Genomic DNA, 22,731 nt, shown 5'->3' on the forward strand with positions numbered 1-22,731 from the left:
TTCTTGACCAACCCAGGCTCTTAAATACGGAAACACAAGTTAACTCCTCTGGTTACTGCTGCAGAAAATAGGCATACGGTGCTTCTAGTGAATCTGTCCACTTCAGTGCTCAGAGGAGTAGGGATGACCCATGAAAAGGATCACATTTTCAATCATTCATCTTCTGCTGGGTTAGCAGTAAGAGGAAGCCCAAGACCTGCTTCCTCAAGAAGAAGAGGAACAAAGAGGGGAACACAGAGCTTACAACTCTCTCGGAGACGTCTTGGACACAGGTGCTGGGGAAGGATGGAGGATGAAGGATGGAGGATTTGGGGGATGTGGTGAGAGGTCAATATATCTTTCTGGTAAGAGGTGGAAGTGGTGATCCAGGAAAGGGAATAGACACAGTGATGTTCATTATGTGCTGTTCCACCAGGTTTTGATAGCTGGGAACACAGTATGCCATAGGCAAAGAAACTGAGAGAGGCTGTGAAAGTTTAGCAGTCTAATTGATCAGGTCTGATAAGACTCACCTTGAAGTGGTGAGTAATCAGTGAAATAGACCAGAAGGTGCTAATGGTAAGGTAAAGAAAATGTAGGCTCGGTTTCAGGTTTCTGCACATTTTGTAGAGAATAGGACTACATGCAAAGTCTGGATTTACCATCAGTTGAGTTGGCTGTCTGTGACGGAGAGGACTGGACTACATAGCTCCACTGGCTGTGGGCAGTGCTAAATTCCTCCTGTCAAGTCTTCAGATTCAGCAGGGATGGCTGGGAATTCACCTTGAGAAGTAAGAGAGGTGGTTTCCTTTTCAGTGCCTCAACAGGTGATGAAGTTACTGTGTGCTCAGTGTTTGGGTGGATTGAAAGGCTCCATTCCAATCCTCCTGTCCTGGCTGTAGGCATTAGAGTGACGGGGTCTGTTTATTTGTACTGTTTGCACTAGCTAGCTGTCTAAAATCCGTATTCCGCTTCATTGATGCGCTCCATGCTCAGAAAGCATGCTTTTCTTTCGCAGCCCCTGATGCAGCATCAACGGAGAATTAAAACTTAAAGTATGGATTAATTCTAAGTTCATTTGGTTTTGACTAATTGACTTGTGTCTTTTGTATAATTCTTTGTTCAGATCATGACGTAAAAATGGTTCACCTAAGCAAGCAACCAGTCCTAAGGCTAGAGATATGTGGAGTGCTACCAGAAGTGCTGCCAGTTTATCTAACATGTTTGTTGCTACAGCCTACTACATGGCCGAGGGGACTTTTCTTGTCCATAATTCCTGAGACTATTAACTACTTCTAAAGCATTATGCTCCAGGTTTCTTACAAAACTGAGGTTAATTCTGATTTGATCAGCAGGTTTTGAAATTGACAACACAGAAGGCAACTCTGATGCTGCATCCAAACAGAGAGCCTAAAGAAGGCTGTAGGTGGGAGGAGCTTTAAGTACATGTAAACTGGGTGGTTATTGTCCCATGCAGCCAGGAAATCATCACTTATACTTGTATTCGTTGATGGCTTTGTGGGGGGTGGGGGGGGGAAACAGATCTCATTTAATGGTTGAGATAATGTCACCCATGCATTCAAATCCTATGCAAAAGATCTTAACATACAGCATACAAATAAGACATAATAGACAGGTATCACCCAAATGCATATCCAAATAAAAAGGGAAGGGGGAATTAGAAGCAGCAACATTGCCTCAGTATTCATCACTTCTAAGGATTTTATTCTTACAGTCTTAATTTCTCTTTCATTAGTCAATCGATATAAAATACTGTAAAAGTAGTAAGTTTTTAACTTTCGTTTCTTGATCTTTTTTTGTCTTATCTCATTTGCTGAAGTGGTGAAGTGGGGTGGAGTGTTTGAAACACTTCCTTCCCAGCTTGATTCGTGAAACTCCTTTCTAACTTACCTGATTATGCAGTTCGTAAGTAGCATTAACTAGGGGAGTTGACCTTATTTTGTCATTATATTTTGAAAACAAAAATCAAGCTGCTTTCTTTGAAAATATTAGGTATGAAATTTTAAGTGTGCATTTTCAAAGGCTACCAGTTCCGATGTTTAATTGGAGATTTACCAGCTAAGTCCCTGCTTCTCTGTGAGCCGAGGCTATTTTATGGCTTTAAACTGTTGAAAAGATATTGGATAAGTTGTACCTGTTGTCTTAAGCTCAAACATTGGTTTACGGTAATGAAAATTCTAATCAGTATTGTTTGGAACTAGTGATTTTTCTTTAATTGGCTGAAGAAAGCAGTCTCCACTGAGAAAATGATTGCACTTTCTGAAATATTTCTCACCTTTTGCATTTATATAGAATTTTCAGTGCAGTATGTAGGATCTCAGTTTTCTGCAAAGTGCTTTTGTATATCAGTGTTAGCACCTGTGAAGTAGAACCTATGTTTTGGAATGGTATTTTGGGCTGCCAATCTCCATTCCTTCCCCTCACCTATGGCAGGAACAATAACTGCAACAATAGTTTTGGCTGATAATAAAATCAGGATTTGGAAGAAGATGTACAAGGAGTCCAGTATGGGGTGTACGAGTGAGTGTTCCTCTCTTCCATGAAAGATTTAATGCTTTGCAGTTCAGGTTTTTAGAGACTGATTGATTTCCTACTAAGCCGTATTGTTAGTAAACTAACATTAAGAGGAGCAAAACTGGCCATATAGGTTTTATTTTTACAATTCAATGATATATGTAGTAAGTAACTCAATGTAAGCTAAGGTTTATGGCTTTGATTAGGTAAATGTGAAAGATGGGTCTATGCCAAAATGAGTCAACAAAAACCTTAAACAGTATATTATGTTGCTGTTCTAGAGTAGCGTTCCTGAAATTTTAATCAGGACATTTCAGAGATATGTGAAACATTAACAGAACATTTTCCTGTCCTTGTCCTCTTTTTATTTGAGGTTGTCAATGCAGGTTTGGGGATAGGCAATTCAGGAGACAGTGCGTAACCTTTTAATAGTTTTGCCAAATTCTCAGTGTTCCAAATGTCTGGAGTCACATTTTAGACAACTCTTCAATGTGAAAAAATACATTTTTGTTCCTAAAATCAAGTTGAGCCTTTTTTCTCCTGCCATGCATTATGAATAATTTTTTTCTAATCACATGCTTAATGGTTTGTACACTTAAAATGAACATTTGTTCTAAAATTGAAATCAAATTTAAACATTGGTTTAATTTCAACAAATCCATATAATCCTTGAAAGCTTGCTGGGTATCATTTCTGCTGTTTTCCCCTACCTTGTTTTCCTCTGTCCTGTTTTCAAGCTATGTAACGCAACTTCCTCTTTTTTAGTCTTTCACACATAGGATGTGGGAAAAATTTCACTATGTAAATCTAAAGTAGGTATATTTTTGTTTTTGCTTCTCATAAGTACAGATGAATACTGTACTGTAATGTGTTTATCCTTTTCTTAAAGAACAGATTCTGCAGCAAATATGCATTATTTACAAATGAATATTACTTACAAGTTTTGTAGTGCTAGGTATACATAGATGTTTGCACAGAGAATATTAAAGGCACTAGCTCAGAAAATTGTATGGCTTTATCTTGTCTATAATAGCGTGGGTTTTTCTGATAGTGTAATGATTCCAAAACTTGTTTTTCAGATACGATAAGATGAAACTTATATTCATATTTTACTTAGTGAATTAGGTTTTACAGCAAACATTCTTCTGATATCTAATTTTCAAGCTTTTTTTCTTTCGTTGACAACAGTTACATGAACAGTTATATTTCAGTTATATTTCAGTTTATGCTGAAAATACTGCTTTTGATATGAGTGGAGTGACTTCTCATACGTTGTTATTTCTGCAGTTTCTTCATTGGCTCTTCCTTGTGCCATGATGTTAGTTACTGAGAGGGATTAAATCATTTCAGAAACAGTAACATTTGTACAGTCTTTGTGTACATTATTACATATTTATATGCATTATATTTGTCCTCTATACATGTACCTTTATGCTGTTTGCCTAAGCTGAAGAGTGTAAAACTAATTTTCTGAATGCCAAAGGAATGGTGGAGCCTTTGCTGTGTGGAACAGTATTTGTTCTGGCTGGCATCTTTTTCTCAGCCTCACTTTACCACCATGGTAGCAGGTTCATTGCTTGCTATCTATGCTGATACCTTGCAAGTGTTTCACCACTGATTCTAGCAAACGTGACCATTAAATAAACAACAAATATAAAACAGATCTTTAAAAGGAAAATAATACCTTGAAGTTACTTTGTGCCCTGTTGTACGGTCTTAAGAAATGCCATGTCTTTCCTGGAGAGAAAACTGATGTGGTTTGTTTGTGGGATTTGCTGTTTGGTGAGCAACTGATGCTGCTAAAGAAAAGTTCAGCAGTGTAAAAGATGGATGTAAAAATTAGGTATGTAAAAAGTACTGTGGACCTGGGTAAATGTATCCCCATTGATAAACATCATTAGCTCTTCCTGAAATCGTTCATTGTACAGAGTTATTTGACATAATATCAGTGAGTTGCTTGTTTGGGGACTGTACTTTAGTGCAGCTATCTCTTAGTACATAATTTGAGTTGCAATGTTCAAGCTGTTAGAATGGCTGTGCTCTTCTCTGCTTCCATTGAATCTTGGGGGGTGACTGAGTTTGTGTGGGTTATGTTGTTTTAATCAATAATAGACTAACTAGTTCCCTGTTGTACATTTCTTGAGTTTTCTTGGTACTGGCACAGCTGAAAGAGCAGGTACTCCTGTTTTCGCTGTCAAAACATATCAAGGCAAGGGAAAGACATTGGCTATTAAATGCATAATATGCCAAACTTATAAATTTATCCATCCAGTTTTCCTGAGTCACTGGACATTTCCCTGGAACACGCGTGGCTTTGGTAGTGTCTGCTTATCTGAGGATGGTGTGCTCTTCCTTCCATACAAAGTGCCTCACTTTCAGCCTCAGGTAGCAAAACAAGTCATTTGTTCAGTTTTTCTGTGTTCCCTGATGGGCCCTTTTCAGACACACTGGCAGATTAGTAAATTTCTGTTCCTACACAACACTAACTCTGTACCTCTCTCCTATTACTTAAAATGCATTGAAGTGGTTTTACCTGCAGTGGGAATCAAATTTTACTCCAGCTTAGTAGGCATGCTTTATAGAGAGAACCTTTTGGTCTGGCCGTGAGTTTTACTACGTCTGCTGGTCTGTGACAACATGCTCTCCAGTTGCTTTTTGGCTTCCTGGTTGTTCTGGGGTAATGGACAGTTTCCTGTGCGTATCTCTGTGATAAGGGCTCAGTTGCTGCAAAATGATAGGTGCTACTGTAATTATTTCTTTTAGTAAAAATACTGCATTACACCTGCCCATTAATTGAAGATGATATTGTGATGAACTTACAGTCTCAAAAAGTGATGGTGGTCTGACTAACTGTACCAGCGGGATTGATTGGATTTATTTTTAATATTTTAACCTCTTAACTGGGATATGGAAGGCTGAAAAAAGAACAAATGTCACAGCATTTTCTACGTACATTTTAAAAGGGAATAAATCTGGGGAATAGACCAATTAAATTTATGTAAAAAATTAGAGTGAGTTTTCAGTTTCAAATCAGACACCAGACCTGATAATATATATCACCATCACTCATAATAAGATTTGTTACATGTTGTTGTCTGAAGCTTTTATACATTGTCTGAGAAGCAAGATAAGGGACCTTCTTCAGTGTAGTTTGTTCTGATTAATTACACGTATTTCCAGAGGTTGCTTGATTCAAGCAGCACTTATAAAACAGAATACTTGCAAGGGACCTACACAGGTCATCAAGTCCAACTGCCTGACCACTTCAGGGCTAACCAAAAGTTAAAGCATATTATTAATGGCGTTGTCCAAATGCCTCTTGCCTCTTATGGTCATTTCCAACCCTTCAGTCTGGAAAATGAGAGGTCGTGATGCTTTGTGTCTTTAAGTCATGCCACTTTTTAACACCTAGATATGACTACACTGATCACATTTATATAGTAAATTATGCATTATGTAGTAGATACAGCAAGCTTATTTTATTATTGGCCTGTCGTGTTGTAACTGTGTGTGACTTTCATTTGTAAGCATTCTCCTCTCTTTAAAGAAAAGAACAGACTGGGCTTGTTATGGTCCTCTGAATATTGCAGTGTGGAGATCTGTCACAACAGTTTTTCAGGCACCTTTGTTCCAGGACTGAAAAAACCTTTTCATAAACAGCTGTTTTGAGAAAATGTCTGTTTTCTTTCATCTTGAAGTATAATAGGATTGCTTTCCTGGATTAGTCTATCACATTTAAGTTTTAACCTCGCATCTGCTCTCTGGATTGCTTCTAAACCACGAGTATTCCCATTTTTTTTCTCCTATATATGATACAGATCACATTGAGGAAGATATTAAAAAACACTACATATAATGAATTTCTGGAAAAATCATGTAAACTCCTTTTTACTTCGGTGTGTTTTAGTTTTTAGTTGCGGCAAGGAGAGCCTTAAGAAACCAGGTCGAGTGTCATTTCATTAGTGCTAACTAGGGAGCAACATTAGGCCCAGCCCCATGACTTTTCTTTAACCTCCTTGTTCACTCTAAGACCGAAATTATGTGTAGTAAGGGTTTAGATTTTTAGTCACCATGCTGGGATGACAGAACTTTTGTAGTGCATTTCAGCAACTTGGGTCCATGTTTCCTTAGCTGTGAATTAGTGTGAGCACAGTGCATCTGGTGTACCTACAACTGGTAGGGCAGTGGTTCACTGGAACCATGCTGCTCCTGTGTAGGTTAAACTTCCCCAGTCTTGCAATTATTCTTTTTTTTCTGCATTGTAATTAGAAACTGAATTAATCAACATGAGTCACTGAATTTACGTTTGCCCCTTGACTATACTTGTGTTTGTGTGTAAGACAGCAGTGAAATGTGATGGTTGCAATATTGTTCTTTGGGCTGCTGCATACTCCTTATGGCTTGTTGCAGTTCAAGAGTACCTTTTTTGTCCTTCTTGTGGGCCTTTTAGCTCACTGTAGTAGCTCATGGGTTTAAATGGAAAGGTCATAACAGTTCAATCCCCGTGATGGATGACTCACACTCTTGTCTTATAAATCCCCGTGAACCATCAGGAAGCAAACACTCTACAGTTTATCTGAGCATTAATGATTTAAACATATTTGCCATGGTTCCTCTTTGAAAAAGTAGCCGGACTTCAATGCTTCTGTGAACACGTAAGTCAGCATTAGTAACAGTTAACCTTCTGATATTTTGTCTGTGTGCCTTTAAGTGGAGAATAGAAGTCTGGTGAAGCCATTGATCTTCATTGCAGTTCTGATCTCATAGCCTGAGATCAAACTGGTAATTTAGTGTGACATTTTGCAGCACGGCAGAACAACTGAGGCCTTGGTTGCTTCTAGTGTTTGCCAAAAAAATCCACAGAAATTGGTTTTAACTGTTGTTTCCCTAGAAACTATTCTTAGGTGTTAAAACTATGAATTGTCTTGAAACTAGATTTTGTTTTAGTTTTTCTTATTATATGAAAAATCTGATCAGAAAATTATTTTGACCTGATGAGTTACTAGTGCTTGCATGCAGGTTTGAAAATTAAGGTAATTGGCCTTAGAAGAAACTTAACTAGAGAATAATTTCTTCAAAAAGCAAACTGTTCTATGAGCAGCGGAGCTGATGAAACCTACTTTCTGCCAGATTTATGTTCTTTATCTGTCTCCTCCTTCCTTCTGCAGTGCCTCCCCTGTCTTCTACCTCTTTTGCTGGCCATGCAGCTGCAGCACTTGCCATGGCTGGGGTTGGAGCTGTGTACTGACTGGCTGCTGCCTTTGCAAGTGGTTAAGATGTGAGTCTTAATACCTGCCTTTCCTGTATAGCAGATGTAAATTTGGATGTCTTCTGTGAGCAGTTCTGGGGTGGGGTCGGGTTGGGACTTGAAGGAATTTGGTTATCCTTCAGTCTCCTTTCAAAGGGGATTGAAGCTAGCCAATGGATTTGAAGAGCAACAAGGAACTGCTAGAAAAGCCCTTCTTGCGTAGAATTGTAAAAGATCTTCCGTTGCACAATACTTTCTTTCCACTTTTTTTTTTCTTTCACTAGTTTGTCTGTATGTTTTCATTGGTAACTTAGCTTTCTGTCCTCTGTGCTCTGCGGGGCCTCCAATTGTGATACAGAATCACTGAATGGTTTGGGTTGGAAGGGAGCTTAAAGACCACCCAGTTCCAACCCCCTGCCATGGGCAGGGACACCTCCCACCAGACCAGGTTGCTCAAAGCCCCATCCAGCCTGGCCTTGAACATTTCCAGGGATGGGGCATCCACAGCTTCTCCGGGCAATCTGTGCCAGTGCCTTGCCACCCTCAGAGTGAAGAATTGCTTCCTAATATCTCATCTAAACCCATCCTCTTCAAAACTGTTACCCATTCTCCTGTCACTACACTCGCTGAGTTTGTTTCTCCCTATCCTTCCTGTAGACCCCCTTTAGGTACTGGAAGGCCTCAATGAGGTCTCCATGGAGCCTTCTCTTCTCCAGGCTGAAGAGCCCCAACTCCCTCAGCCTGTCCTCACAGAAGAGGTGCTCCAGCACTCTGAGCATCCTTCTGGCCCTCCTTTTGATTCATTCCAACAGGTCCATGTCCTTCCTGTGCTGGGGGCCCCAGAGCTGAACACAGCACTCTAGGTGGGGTCTCACGAGAGCAGAGCAGAGCCGGGGGGAATCACTTCCCTTGCCCTGCTGGTCAAGCTTGTGAGTAAACATGCTCCAGCTCCGAAACAATAGTGTTGGACCACTGAACTGAAATCACACCCTAAAGGCTTGCTTGAACACGAGCACTATAATGAGAAGTTTCTGTCCACAAGCCCTTTTAGAGGCTGCTTTTACCTAGAGGTTGGAGAAGGTGATCTTTTGAAATCACTTCCAACCTCAATTGTCCTGTGCCCTTATGATCCTATTCATGGTCACAAAAGTACATTTATGCTGGGACAAGGGGTGAGCAGGTAGATCATAATGCCAGCAAATGACTTGCTTTCATCCATTTCCGTGTTGCTTGATCAATTCACCAATGCACCTTCCTTCCTCTTACTGATTTGTATGGGTACGATTTTTGCCCCATTCACACACACACTTTTTTAAGCCTTTAGAGTCCATTTCTGAAGCTGTCTGAATACCCTGTCAGTTTAATCTGAAAGAACTGGCAGGAAAGTATCAAGATTCATAAAAATTATTAGAGGGCTGAAACAACTCTCCTATGAAGACAGGCTGAGGGATCTGGGGTTTTTCAGCCTGGAGAAGAGAGAGCTCCGGTGAGACCTTATAGCGGCCTTCCAGTGCCAGAAGGGGGGTCTTATGAGAAAGATGGAGAGTGACTTTTTACCAGGGTCTGTAGTGACAGGACAAGGGGTAATAGCTTTAAACTGAAAGAGGGTAGATTTGAATTGGATATAAGGAAGGAATTTTTCATGACAAGGGTGAGGCAGTGGCACAGGCTGCCCAGAGAAGCTGTGGATGCCCCATCCCTGGAGGTGTTCAAGGCCAGGCTGGATGGGGCTTTGGGAAACCTGGTCTGGTGGGAGGTGTCCCTGCCCATGGCAGGGGGGTTAGCACCAGGTGATCTTTAAGGTCTCTTCTAACCCAAACCATTCTGTGGTTCTGTGATTAACCTCAAATGTCGAAGGGGACCTTAGCTATATATATATCTTTATTATAGGTGCACTGATATCCCTCTATATATAGATTGGCAGTAAGTACATTCTTGCCAGAAATTAGTAAAAGCCTTCTAAAACCTTTTCCATAGGTTCTAGATTGAAAGAAAACTTTCTTTCTCATTCTGAAAATGATGTACAGTATTGAGATGTGATATGATTATTGTTTGGCTAACAATAGACCCTCATGTCTGAAAGAGCTTAGCTTCGTATCCAAAGCCATGCAGTTTGACAAAAGTTTTGCCTACTCCTTTTGAAGCTGTGAGGAGGCACTATTCTAATTAACTAATTTGCAAGAGCCTAAAAAGTTGGTAATGGGATTTCTTGCACTCTTTGGTTGAGAAATCTCTTCCGTATAGATAGCTTTTCCATTTGAGTTGTTTTGTTCTCCAGACAGCTCTGTGGTGTCCAGAGAAAAAAGCTATCAACAACAAAACCTATCAACAACCTTTCTGTGTTGTTTACAGTGCTCTGGATGAAATACAGTATGAGGAAAAAAAAAAAAAAAAAAAAAAAACAAAACTCCTAGTTTCTAAGGTTGCAACTTCTGTCTCCACGTCCAATAACCTGTATACAGTTCTTCTTAACAGTGTTTTTCTACTTTTCACTGAGTGGGCTAACTGAAAGGTAACTTCTTACATAAACAGTTACAGATGTGCAGAAGTTTGATCAAAATATAACTGCACGTGAAGGATGAAGGTACCTGATGCTGGTAGAATAAAGTCATCAATTTTAACTATAATATTTATATTGCCTTGGGAGATGCATCTTTATTTTGGGTGCTTATTAAAAACAGTAGTTTAAAAAATGTAAAATGGATATTTTATTTGTATAGCAGCCAGCACCTTGGCAAATATTCTCCTCTAACAACGACTTAGTAACTAGCATATTTAGAAGCACCTTAAGAACTGTGTTGGCTGCCCGTTCTTTACCCTGCAACATAAAAAACATTTCAGTGTACCTAATTTAGTTGAATACAAGTAGAGTTATTTGGGGTAGGAGATATGTAGCCAGGGCAGTGACATTAGTGAACTGGGAATGAAATGTGGTGATCCCAAACTATGGTGCAAGATGTGACTGAGTATGCGCAATGGAAGCATCTTGAAGCCCAGAAGGGAGCAAGATACTGAACCAAAAGGCAGAAAAACTTGGCAAGGTTTAATGAAAACAAGCCCGAGGAAGAAAATTGAAGAGCTCCTGATGATAGTATGTGTGGTAACAGTGTTTCCTGTTCTTTACCTTAATAAACTGTCTATAAGATATTATAGTCATGCCTTTTGTTTGTGATGTAACATACACTCTTTTCTTTTTTCAGATCAAATTCAGTTACCCAGAAATATGATTGAAAACAGTATGTTTGAGGAAGAGCCCGATGTGGTTGACTTGGCAAAAGAGCCTTGTTTACATCCCCTGGAGCCTGATGAAGTTGAATATGAACCAAGAAGCTCACGGCTCTTGGTGCGTGGCCTTGGGGAGCATGAAATGGATGATGATGAAGAGGATTATGAGTCATCAGCAAAATTGCTGGGAATGTCCTTCATTAACAGAAGCTCAGGTCTCCGGAATAACATGGCTGGCTATAGACAAAGTCCAGATGGATCATGCTCGGTGCCCTCTACAAGGACCATGGCGGTTTGCACTGTTGTTCTTGTGATTGCGATTTCAGTAATAATGGTGATTTATCTTCTTCCCAAATGTACCTTTACCAAAGAAGGCTGCCATAAAAAAAATCGTACAATGGAACTAATATACCCTTTGGCAACCAATGGAAAACTGTTTCCGTGGGCAAAAATGAGACTTCCTTCTGATGTTGTACCACTGCACTATGATCTTGAGTTGCAGCCAAACCTTACTACTCTGAAATTTTCAGGATCTGTAAAGATAGTGGTTAATGTTCTCCAGGTAACTAGGAAGATTGTGCTTCACAGCTCAGGACTTAATATCACCAAGGCATCCCTTACTTCAACAGGAGGAAGTCAAGCAAAGCCAGTTGAATTGCTGGAATATCCATTGCATGACCAGATTGCAGTCATGGCTCCTGAGGCTCTCCTTGTAGGACAGAATTATACTGTCAACATAGAATATTCGTCTAATTTATCGGACACCTACTATGGCTTCTACAAAATTTCTTACAAGGATGAGAATTCTAAACAAAGGTATGCACGCAAATATTGCTTCTCTCTTCTGTCATTTCTAGATTGTGCTTTAGTAGAAATAACAAGGGTAGCTTTTTCTATTGAATGTTTTGTACAACTGGTTCCTAATGAACAAAGTGGATCTTTAACCTCCTGATGTTTTAAGTCTGGAGATTAAAAAAAACCACTTTATTCTTATGTTGCTGACACTTTAAGCAAAGCTGCTAGGGAGATGCAAGTTATCAGTGATTAAAATCAGCAGTGCCTGGGAACTGTCTTTCATGGATGAGTTCATTAAGCGAGGGCAGCTTCTTCCTCAGTTTAATGTAGTGCTGTATGCTGCTTACAGGTAGCTATAGCATGGGTTTTTTTTGTTGTTGTTGTTGTTTAATTGTTAGTTTCTCTCTTTGGAAATGTCCTTAGCTAGTTGATAGTACCACCAGTGTGGAGAATGAGGGCTTTTTACAAAGAAGATTAACGAAAATAGCTACCCACCACCAGCTACTTCAAATGGTCCTTAACGTGATTGTGTACTTAAGATTTTTCATGCCTTCGTTAGCATATAATAGTCCATGCAGATTTTCTAGAAACGGTGCAAAAGAAAGATGAAAAGAGCACTATGGGTAAGTTCACTTTGACAGGAAAGTAGATGTGAGGGGCCTACAAAATGGCTGTTAAATGGAATAAACACTTACCAGCTTGTTCTAAGAAATGCTGAGACCTAAACCAAAAAAGAAAAGTGAAATGGTACATAAAGGGAAAAGCATGGAAAAGGGGAAAAAAATGGTATCAGTGTTAGACATTCTTGCAACAGCAGAGAATTTGTATGGAAATGCCCCAAATACTTATGAGTAGATTTTGTTTCCTGAAAGGAGAAGGCAAACTTTATAATTAATACCACTGAAATTGTCCTCTGGAGAAGGGATCACACTGATATTTTACTTATTTTCACTGACTTAAAACAAGACTCTTAGTTATTGCTCTGTTTTTTTAGTGAGACTCCTTGAAGAATAAAACGTGGCAAACTGGTTATAATTTTTTCTTTTTCCAGTGAAATACAACAACTACGCTGCTCATGTTTGAATTATTCAAGTCCATCAAGGGTAGCCATCTTCTAAAATAAAAACTGCTCATTGTAAAGATTTCATAGACTGTTAGGAAGCTGCACAACGTGTGAAAGATATACTATTTTTATTTACAGAATAATAATAAATATATTTTGTTTCAGATTCAGCAGGCCTCTCTAGGTGCTGACGAGATATTTAAACTAAAACTGATTTATTTTTCAGAAGTTTACTTAGTTTGCTGTTAAAACTTCCCATAGCTAGGTCCTAGTGGATCTGTAACATACTGCTGAAACGTACAAGAAAATAGGTTGTCTGCAGCAGCTGTCTTCAAATATATGCAAGAACTGGTGGAATATAACTGGGTTCTTGAAGTGATCAGCAGCTGTGGAGTGATGCAGAAACTTTCTCCCCTTTACTCCCATGTGTTTCTGCTGGTCCTTATGTGAGGTGGTCCGGGAGGCTTTCTGTAAGAGGTCAAGATTTTAAAGACAGAATTTTGGTTTAAAGCATTTCTGATCTGTTTCAATTTGCCCAGGTCTGATGAAGATGCTTTACTGAGGTACAAAGGTTCAGATCCCTAAGGTAGCACACTGTCAATAAGCCTCTTATGCTCAGGAGGAGCCCTTTCATATACTAATACATGATATTGTATGTGTAATGATTAGTGAGAACCTGCTGCTTCCTGGGAAACTGCTGCTGTGCCTCAATCTTCTGACAATATAACAAAAATGCCAAAAGTCTTTCTGTGTTGGAATTCTTTAAGTAATAAAAAATCACAAAGGCTGTACATTGCATCAGAACGTAATTACGAGATGAAATGAAGTAGATATAAATAGCTTATCACAAGCCCTGAAAGACATAGTCTCATTTCACTCCATATTTCATGGTGATAAGAGTAGAGTCTTGCAGTAAGATTGCAGAAGGCAAAAATAACATCAAGCGTTGTTAATAGCTACTTCTTGAGATTTCATACTTTTTTGTAGTCTGATGTAGTTGAAGCTTTGTCATCTTGCGTTTGCAGTAGTAGAAAGAGCTTGTATGTGGAGAGGAAAAAGATAATCTGAGTAAGTTTGGAGGATTTTGTCCACCTTTAGTCTAGCGCTACCTGCTTCTGTTCAAAGACAGGATGCTTTAACTTACATATTTTTCAATAAATAGTTTCCAGTAAACTCTACTGATTATCATCATTTCCATTGCCCTGCATGCCTCTGTTTCCCAGGGTGTTGCGTTTGTATGCTTACGGTCGGTGTTTTTAGGAATACAGGCTATTTTGATAACATATGATTTAAAAAAAACATAAACAGATTGCATCCTATTTATATTTTTATGCAGAATGGATCTTTGTGAACTTCGAGATTGTGGTTGATGGGAAAGAGGACTAAAGTTGAAAGCAGACTAGGAGAATAAATTTTATGAATTGACAGTGACATGCCTCCTCAGAAAAGCTATAGGTCCAAAATGTTGGAGTCAGAGAAAAATAAAAGACAACCCCCAAAAGCTCGTGGGGAGCTTGGCAGTAGGTTTAAAATAGAAACTGTTTATCTCTGGTAAATGGAAGACAAATTGGTGAACTTCATGTTTAGGTCCCAGGGTTGTCCTGGGGGAGCAGAACACAAGTCAGAGATACTCTCTAGAAAAAGCTGTAATTTCTGGAGTTAGTTAATATCAAAACACTTGAGGAGGAACACAGATGTTTGAGAGGTTCTCTTGTGATATGACTAGTTGTTGTGTTAGAGGCAAGATAGTGCATGAATTTACATACGCTAGCTAGCAAAGCGAGCAGGAAGACAGCTGAACTGCAAGAGCATCCTCAGCTGAAGGCACAACAGTTAGATGGAAAAGCTTCCCTGTTATTATGTCTGCTGCTGAGGTTTCAAACATTTTATATGGTGGGCATGTCCACTGATTAAATTCTTCTGTCTCCTTTAAGCTTTGTTCCCTCTTTCTGGAAAGATCACTGGTCTGGTGACTGTTCTTTAATTGTGTTAATCCAGGTATAGGATAAGAAAACAAAAAACAGCCAAGAAGATTAGTTCTCCAATAGATAAGTTTCATTGGTTTCAAAAAGACTTCTTTATAATCCTAATGAAACATTTATTCTAAATGGACCAACCATATCATCTGCCATTTAGAAAGTTTCTTCCATAGCAAGCAGTTACAAGGTTTGCGGGGAAAGATGACTGTGTACAATCATACATAAACTGTCATGTATCCTTTTCATAACTCTTAATTTGCCCTTCTCTACTCTCTTCATTAGGTGGTTTGCAGCAACTCAGTTTGAACCTCTGGCAGCAAGGTCTGCTTTTCCATGCTTTGATGAACCAGCATTGAAAGCTACTTTTTTAATCAAGATCAAGAGAGATGAGAAACTTACTGCTCTGTCAAATATGCCAAAGGTACTTACTTTTATACAGGAATTTTAGTAGAGCTATCTCCTAGGTAATCTGTGTAGGTTCTTTGCATTGTGTTTGCTGCATTAATGTTCGGGGGGTAAATTAGAATCATAGGATCATCTAGTTTGGACCTTGAGAAGGTAAACTGTACAATCTGACTTTCTTATAAAACAAATGTCTGTTCCTCAAGGACTTGAGCTAAGTAACCCTGGGGGAGGGGAACGACTGATTAACGCACTATATAATGTAGGGATGTTATTGTAGTGACAGTTGAATGGCTATAGAAGGGATTCCTGCTAAGGGTAAATGAGTTGTAATCTTGTAGGATTTTGTTGTTGGCTACAACAATCACAAAAGCACCTAAGGTTTTCTTTGGAGGTTTCTGTGTTTGCTGATATTGCACATTTGCAGAAGACTGGAATGTCTTTATCAACAGTTTCTGTATCATTGGTAACTAGGAGCAGTCTCTGTTATGCCTGATATAGAAGGATGGACTTTTGAGCATGAATGAGGCTCAAAAGTAGGGTGTAAACAGGGTCTCAACCCCAGAATTCAAATAAGGATCTGAAATTCCTTCAGGTAGATCCTTTCAGTTAAAATCTTCTACGAGCATATCTGAATTTTATGGTGATGCTTGATGCCATTAAGTGTTTGGAGAAACCTTAATAGAAACCTAACTCATTTAGACAGACCATCAAGACTAACTTACTTCCTAGTCTGTATCTGAACTAGGTCCTCTCTCATCAAAAGCATAACCACCTTTTATCACCCAATAGAAACTCATGAATATTGATATTAATCTAATTAATAGTGAAAACAATTATGCCCTCAGTGTTGGTGAAACATATATGTATACTGTGCCAGTAGGCTGTCAAAGGCTCAGATGCTGGTGTAGCTGCCATATTTTTTTGAAAAGCAAACTGATAATTGTACCTATGTGAAACAGTGTCTTCCTCATATAAAATGAATGTTCATGGATTTGTGGTGATTCTCAACAATTACTTTAATAGGATTCCAGCACCTTGGTTTGTATCCAGGTTTAAGAGGACATTATTGGCTGCTCTCTTCACTGAAAGAATCACTATACAAGCTGCTTGACAACTCTCCTTTTTTCTGTTTTTGTAAACAAGAAAGGGCGGTTACTTGCTTTCCTCTGCCAGAAGTTGGACAAGTGGTTAACGTAATTTTCATAAAACAGCTTCTATCATTTTTTATATACAGACAAACTATTGTTTGTCATTGCTGCTTGTGTTTAGATATTGCTGAGCAAATTGCAAATAGCTGCTTAAAATTTATTCTGCTCTTAAGCATACCTTCCACAGATCATGAGTACTTGCCAAGAATATTTGTGTTTGCAACTCTTCTACTGCACCACAATATCCTAAGTTGGAAGGGACCCACAGGGATCGTCGTGTCCAACTCCTGGCTGCACACAGGACTACCTAAAAATAAGCCCATGTGTCTGAGAGCACTGTCCAAATGCTGCTTGAGCTCCAGCAGAGTCGGTGCTGTGACCACTGCCCTGGGGAGCCTGTCCCAGTGCCCGACCACCCTCTGGGTGCAGAACCTTTCCCTAACACCCAGCCTGACCCTCCCCTGTCCCAGCTCCATGCCGTTTCCTCGGGTCCTGTCGCTGTCCCCAGAGAGCAGAGCTCAGCGCCTGCCCCTCCGCTCCCCTCGTGAGGGAGCTGCAGGCCGCCATGAGGCCTCCCCTCAGCCTGCTCTGCTCTGGGCTGAACAAACCCAGTCACCTCAGCCACTCCTCATGCATCCCGTCCTCTAGACCTTTCATCATCTTTGTAGCTCTCCTTTGGATGCCCTCTAATAGATTTATGTTCTCTTTATATTGTGGCACCCAAAACTGCACACAGTATTTAACGTAAGGCTGCACACGCGCAGAGCAGGAAGTATCACTTCTTTTGACCAGCCAGCAATGCCGTGCCTGATGCCCCCCAGGATATGGCTGGCCCTTTTGGCTGCCAGGGCACGCTGCTGACTAACATTCAACTTGCTGTTGACCAAAACCCCCAGGTTCCTTTCTGTGGGGCTGCTCTTCAGCCTCTTATCCCTATTCTGTGCCTATATCCAGGGTTTCCCTTGTCCCAGGTGCAGCATCCAGCACTTGCTCTTGTTAAATTTCATATTGTTGGTGACTGCCCAGCTTTCTAATTTGTGAAGATCTCTCAGTTAGGCCTCTCAACCCTGGAGGGAGTCAACTGCTCCTCCCAGTTTATTTTCACCTTTAAACTTACTTACCTTCAAGTTCTGCATCCAAGTCATTAAGGAAACCATTGAAGAGGACCATCCCCAAAATGGAGTCCTGAGGACCCCACTAGTAACTGGCCTCCATCCAGATGTAAACCCTATTTACTTTAATTCTTTGAGCCTAACCAGTCAGCCAATTGTTTATCTATCATATCATGTATTTATCTAGTTGTATGCTGGACATTCTGTCCAGAAGGATACTGTGTGAGACAGCGTAGAAAGCCTTGCTAAAATCCCCCCCCAAGTCACATCTACTGTCTTCCTCTGGTCAACTAGATGGGTAACTTCATGGTAAAAGGAAATAAAGTTTGTTAAGCAGGACTCTCATGAACCAATGCTGGCTATGACCAATGACTGCATTGTCTTTAAAGTGTTTTTCAGTAACTCGCAGAATGATCATCTCTATAACGCGACAGTTTTCATCTCTATTAGAATTAGCTGGTATACCTATAGCATCAAGTGGCTTAGTTGCCCTCTTGACTGGTAATGACTGGCAGATGAAATGGGGGAAAAATAATGATTAACTCTGCTTCACTGTCACATGTGGTTAGGTATCTAAGGAAAATGGTTGGGGATAATTCAAGATCAAGGATGGTATTTTGGGGGGTTGCTGGGTGCTACTATTTTAGTTTATCTGTCTTTAAGTTCTGTGTTCTCCTTTAACATTTACTTACTTGCTTGACTTTTTGCTTCATTTTGGAAATTTCCCCTATTCAGGAATCTTTAATTCCTCTTTGGAAGTTTGAAAGGAATTACTGATCTGCTGTCCTTTAGTATGTCTGCTAATGCCAGTTGTGGTTGATAGTAGATTTCTCCAGAAGGGAAAGCAAGGGCCCTCACTGTAACAGAAGGCATGTTTACTTCCCTTGCTTTTCTCTCACAATGTGTCTGTGCAGCACCTCCATCCTGCTTTCTTCAGTAAATGCTTTGTTTTGTCATTTAATCTAGCCGCTCCATTGACTTCCCTTTCTCTTTAGACTTCACTTAGATTTCATGTCTTTTGTGCAAGGTGTTTGTGCAATGTTGTTTGTGCAGGAAGAAGTCACCTACCAACTACTGCATTTGTTTGTGGTATCGGGCAAGGCTTCGAAAGTTCAAACTATCTTCTTGTAGATTATGCAAATAGGTCACTTGATGCACTCAACAGTAAGCATCAGCATGTATAAGCAGGCTTTTCTACCTTCCTGAGAGAATCAGCAGATGAGCTGCTTGTAGCTGAGGCTCTGTGTTGCCAAGACTTGTGACTTTTGAGTTCCAACTGATCCAACTAATATGCCTGAAAATGCAACTCTGTATTTCCTGTTTAGTGAGTTACTGCTTCTTGTCAGAGGATCTTCCTCTAAGTAGTCAGGCTCCCACACCTTAAGACATACGATTTAAATCTGGAAAGAATGACAGTTATTTGCCTTCACCTTGCATCTTTCCATAACGCCTGTCTTGTGTTGCCAGTCCTGCAAGGTATGTGCCTGTGGCATTTTGCACTGAGGAGGGAGCCGTTTCCCACCTCATTTGTTCTTGCTCAGCTCTAAGCACTGTTAAGCAGTTGGTAGCTCTTTCTGTGTGTGTGTGTGCCACAAGTTATCATCCACATGGAGAAAACATTCTGATAAGGTGCTTTTACAGTTAGATCATTAATGCATCTTTTTTCTTCCACCTCACTTCAGGACACATTTACATATAAGTTCCCAGCCGCAGTGTCGTATTCATTGCATTGCTCATTTTTCAAGGAGGTGGGAAGCCATTTGAAAAATGGAGATTTGGGAAATGTGTCCTTTTACTCCTACTTGCAGTGAAAAATGGGTTGGTATTGCACATTTGCATCATCTTAAACATGGATTTTACAGATTTTCCCTATTGTTTGCTTTAACTACATACTCAGCGGTTCCTGTACTGCATAGAAAATGTGCGTGCCTTTCCTTGTTCCCAGCATTGTGACCTACATAGTCATTCCTCAAGTGATTTTTATGGCACTCCTGCATCTTAAATTCCCTTCTGAATATGTCTCTTGCATCTTTTTGGCATTTTGATTACTGCTCGTGTTTGTCATACCACTTGAGTTACCTTCAAATCTGCTGCTGCTGCTTCTGCCTTGAACATCTCTTCAACTACCTATGAGTGCCATAGGCAGAAGATCCTGTCCTTTCAAGCTAAGAATTCTCCTTCTCTCCCATCTTGTCAGGCTTTTTCCATCATCTGGTTCTCTGCTTTTTAGTCCACTTCTGTCTTGCTGCATTTGTTCCTGGTATCTGATACTTTTCACTGCACTTCTGGGTTTGCCCACTGTTTTTTTTCTCTGTACCAATTACTGAGCTTGATACAGTCAGGATGTTTTAAGAGCACAGCAGACAAAACATTTCAAAAACTATAATTTGCATTTTTTCTTGTTGTTTCCATCTCCGTTTTAAAATACGGTTATTATGTTGTTCTTATGATAAAGATTTGAGAAGGCGTCCTTACGTAAAACAAAGAGAATATCAGAGAAAGACATTAACAGCAGTGAAGTTGTATGTTTAGTGTTGAGAACCAAAGGCGAGTTCTTATGTCAAATGGTTAAGTCAGATTTAATTTGATTTTTATCAAGAAGTTATAAGAACACACAGAGCAAGTGAATTGATAGTTTTGCTAATGGACAGTATCTCTAGAACAATTACTCGTTTGTGTTTATACTGCAAACAACATTTCTTACTTTTGTTTTGTTTCCTCTCTCCTCAACTCGATACCCTGATAACTTGATCCTGTATGTTTCCTCATTTGTTGTTGTATGATATCTAAACATGCAGTTAGTGGGTTTAGAAGTGGTCCCTTTGGGTTTTGTAACTTGTCAGGAAAACTTGCTCTCCCATGCTTGTGAATTACAGTAAAATCTTTATTTTTGTGACTGTACAAAACAAAGAAATTAGACAAGAGTTTCTGTGGAAAAGTATGTTACCTCAAGAACATTCCTGGCATCAATGAGTTCTCTTGTAGCAGTACCAACTTTTATACGCAAACCTTCTTTTTATTGGCATGTTTTTTGTCCCTCATCTTCCAAGTGCTCTAGCACATGCTGAACTCTTACATTTCAGGCTTAGCCTGGATTAGATATTCTGTTAGGTAGCATGGGATCCCAATGCAACACTTCAGGCTAGTGAGCTGATTTGTGTATGCATAAAGAAAGAAATACCAAATGTGGATAAGGGTATCTTGTTGCATAAAGCATATTCCATTGGTGAGATCATTACTAGGATAGGCCCTCTTCTGAAAATAAACACTTAAACAAACTTCTGTTAGGAAAAATAAATAACTGAAATTTCTCCTGTAATAACTGCACGTCTTGGGAACAGGCTGTACTGGATGGAGACAATTAAGATCAGATTCTTTACTCTATCCAGGAGAATGTTAAAGGGTGAGCTTCGTCGATTTCTATAAATACTTACATGAGCAGGAGATCTCAGAAGCAGGATTTCTCAACTAGTGTGTGCACAGCTAATATGGCAATATTTAATGGCTGACACACATTCAAGTTAGAAGTAAACTGTATGAGTTTTGGGCTTGTGTTTTGTGATTTTTTTTTTTATTTTTTAATGAGGATAACTGACTTGAAACAGTTTATTTGCAGCCACAGCAGACACTTTGTCCCCTTAAGTACAGTATCACTTTTTATGATAATGAAGCTGTAGTAAAGATAAATTTATGAATGTTTTCAAGAAATTCAAGAAGGAAATTCTGTTTGTACACAGTGGCCAGACAAGATGATTGTATTGCTTTGCTCAGGATTAAACATACATTCCTCTTTCAGGCTGGCAGTTAATTTTTTGTGACAGTTAAATGTTAGGTCTTTGTTTGGTTTGAAATAGTCTTGTCCAAAGCTAGAGTTATTGATGTTTTTCTTAAATGCTCATGGTTTCTGGAAACAAACATATTTATGAAGTTTCAGAAGACACATGTACTACTGTCACTGTCTCCAAACCTTTACTGTTCTGCATTAGTGATTTTATATGTTTAGCTGTTGTCTTTATGTAATTTCTTTGTGAAGGACTATACAAAGAATTACTTCTAGGTGTAAAGCTTGGCTTTCCAGGACTAATATTAAAGAAAAACTTCTGCGTTCTTAAGAAGTATTCTTAAGATACACCATGGTATCATACTTCAGAAGGTTGAGTGGGCAGTTATATTTGACAGTGTGTGTTTAAACTGGACATGTTTGTGCTTTGAAGTGAATGAGACCTTAGGTTTTCTTAACTTTTTAAAATGAAATTTCTCCCAATTGGTAGGGGTTAGGCAGAGGGAGGAGTCATGCTGTGTGTTTTTTTTCTTTGTTTATTTAGTATGCTTAGTTCCTGTTCTTGAAGAGGTGTCTGGGAAGAGACAAATATTTAATCTGTGCAGTGCCTGTATTTTCAGGCTTTGCTGAACTGTGCCTACTGTGCCTACTTTGCTGAACTGTGCCTACAGCCTGTGCTGAACTGTGCCTACAGTGGATTAATGCTAATCCTGCTGTTGATTTTGGATTATACTGCGGATTTAAGTATGAATTAAAAGAGATACAGGACATCTCCAACAATGCGGTTGTCTGCTAATACTGCATATTAAAAGCTTGATAAGTAATTTTGGGTTATATAGGCTTACATGTTCCATGTCTCCTCAAGCTTTGTTACACCATGGGTAGATTTTGGATCTTACCTGTCCTACTGAAACATAACCAAAATATAAATTTATTCTTCAGGTTTGCTTATAAACTGTTCCTAGCCACTTGTGAAATAATTCTTTAATTTAACACTGATTCCTTGCATGCTTTAGTGTTCTTTTGTCTACATCAGTAATACTTTCCTTTTACCTGCAGAAAGCCACTACTCGTGTGACAAATGGAATTGTCCAAGATGAATTTTTTGTGAGTTTGAAGATGAGCACCTACCTGGTAGCCTTTGTTGTTGCAGACTTGAAAAACATCAGTAGAGAAACTAATGGGAGTCTGGTACGTTTATTCCTCGTGTAAGTCCCCCCCCCCTCCCCTTCCCAGTGCAGCCAAAGAAAACAAAACCATTTAAAAAAAAAATCCACAAACCAATGAGCAAACGCAAACTTTCTACAAGACCTAGTGACTCCCTCCATGAACCCCCACCCCATTTATTTATTTTCTTGGTTTTTTTGATACTTATCGTAGGTACAGTATTATGCTTATCTTGGACAATGACCACATGCTTTAGGTTGGATTGATGTCAAGGCTTATACCAGACTGAGAAGA

The 22,731-nt window shown here is 39.4% G+C and overlaps 1 protein-coding gene across 2 annotated transcripts in view; it reads left to right on the top strand.

Moving 5' to 3' along the window:
- LNPEP (leucyl and cystinyl aminopeptidase) overlaps positions 1 to 22,731 on the top strand; it is a 65,345-nt gene that overhangs the window by 15,357 nt on the left and 27,257 nt on the right. The window contains exons 2-5 of one of the 2 annotated variants that reach the window (XM_035564204.1): positions 7,683 to 7,792; positions 10,963 to 11,803; positions 15,107 to 15,245; positions 22,330 to 22,461. In XM_035564204.1, coding sequence (XP_035420097.1) covers positions 10,986 to 11,803; positions 15,107 to 15,245; positions 22,330 to 22,461 — 1,089 coding nt within the window. In that variant the 5' untranslated portion in view covers positions 7,683 to 7,792; positions 10,963 to 10,985. The remainder of the gene's footprint in view (positions 1 to 7,682; positions 7,793 to 10,962; positions 11,804 to 15,106; positions 15,246 to 22,329; positions 22,462 to 22,731) is intronic. The other variant, XM_035564203.1, reaches the window with a different exon arrangement.

Source organism: Cygnus atratus, chromosome Z (assembly GCF_013377495.2).
Source record: "Cygnus atratus isolate AKBS03 ecotype Queensland, Australia chromosome Z, CAtr_DNAZoo_HiC_assembly, whole genome shotgun sequence".
NCBI classification, from domain to species: Eukaryota; Metazoa; Chordata; class Aves; order Anseriformes; family Anatidae; genus Cygnus; species Cygnus atratus.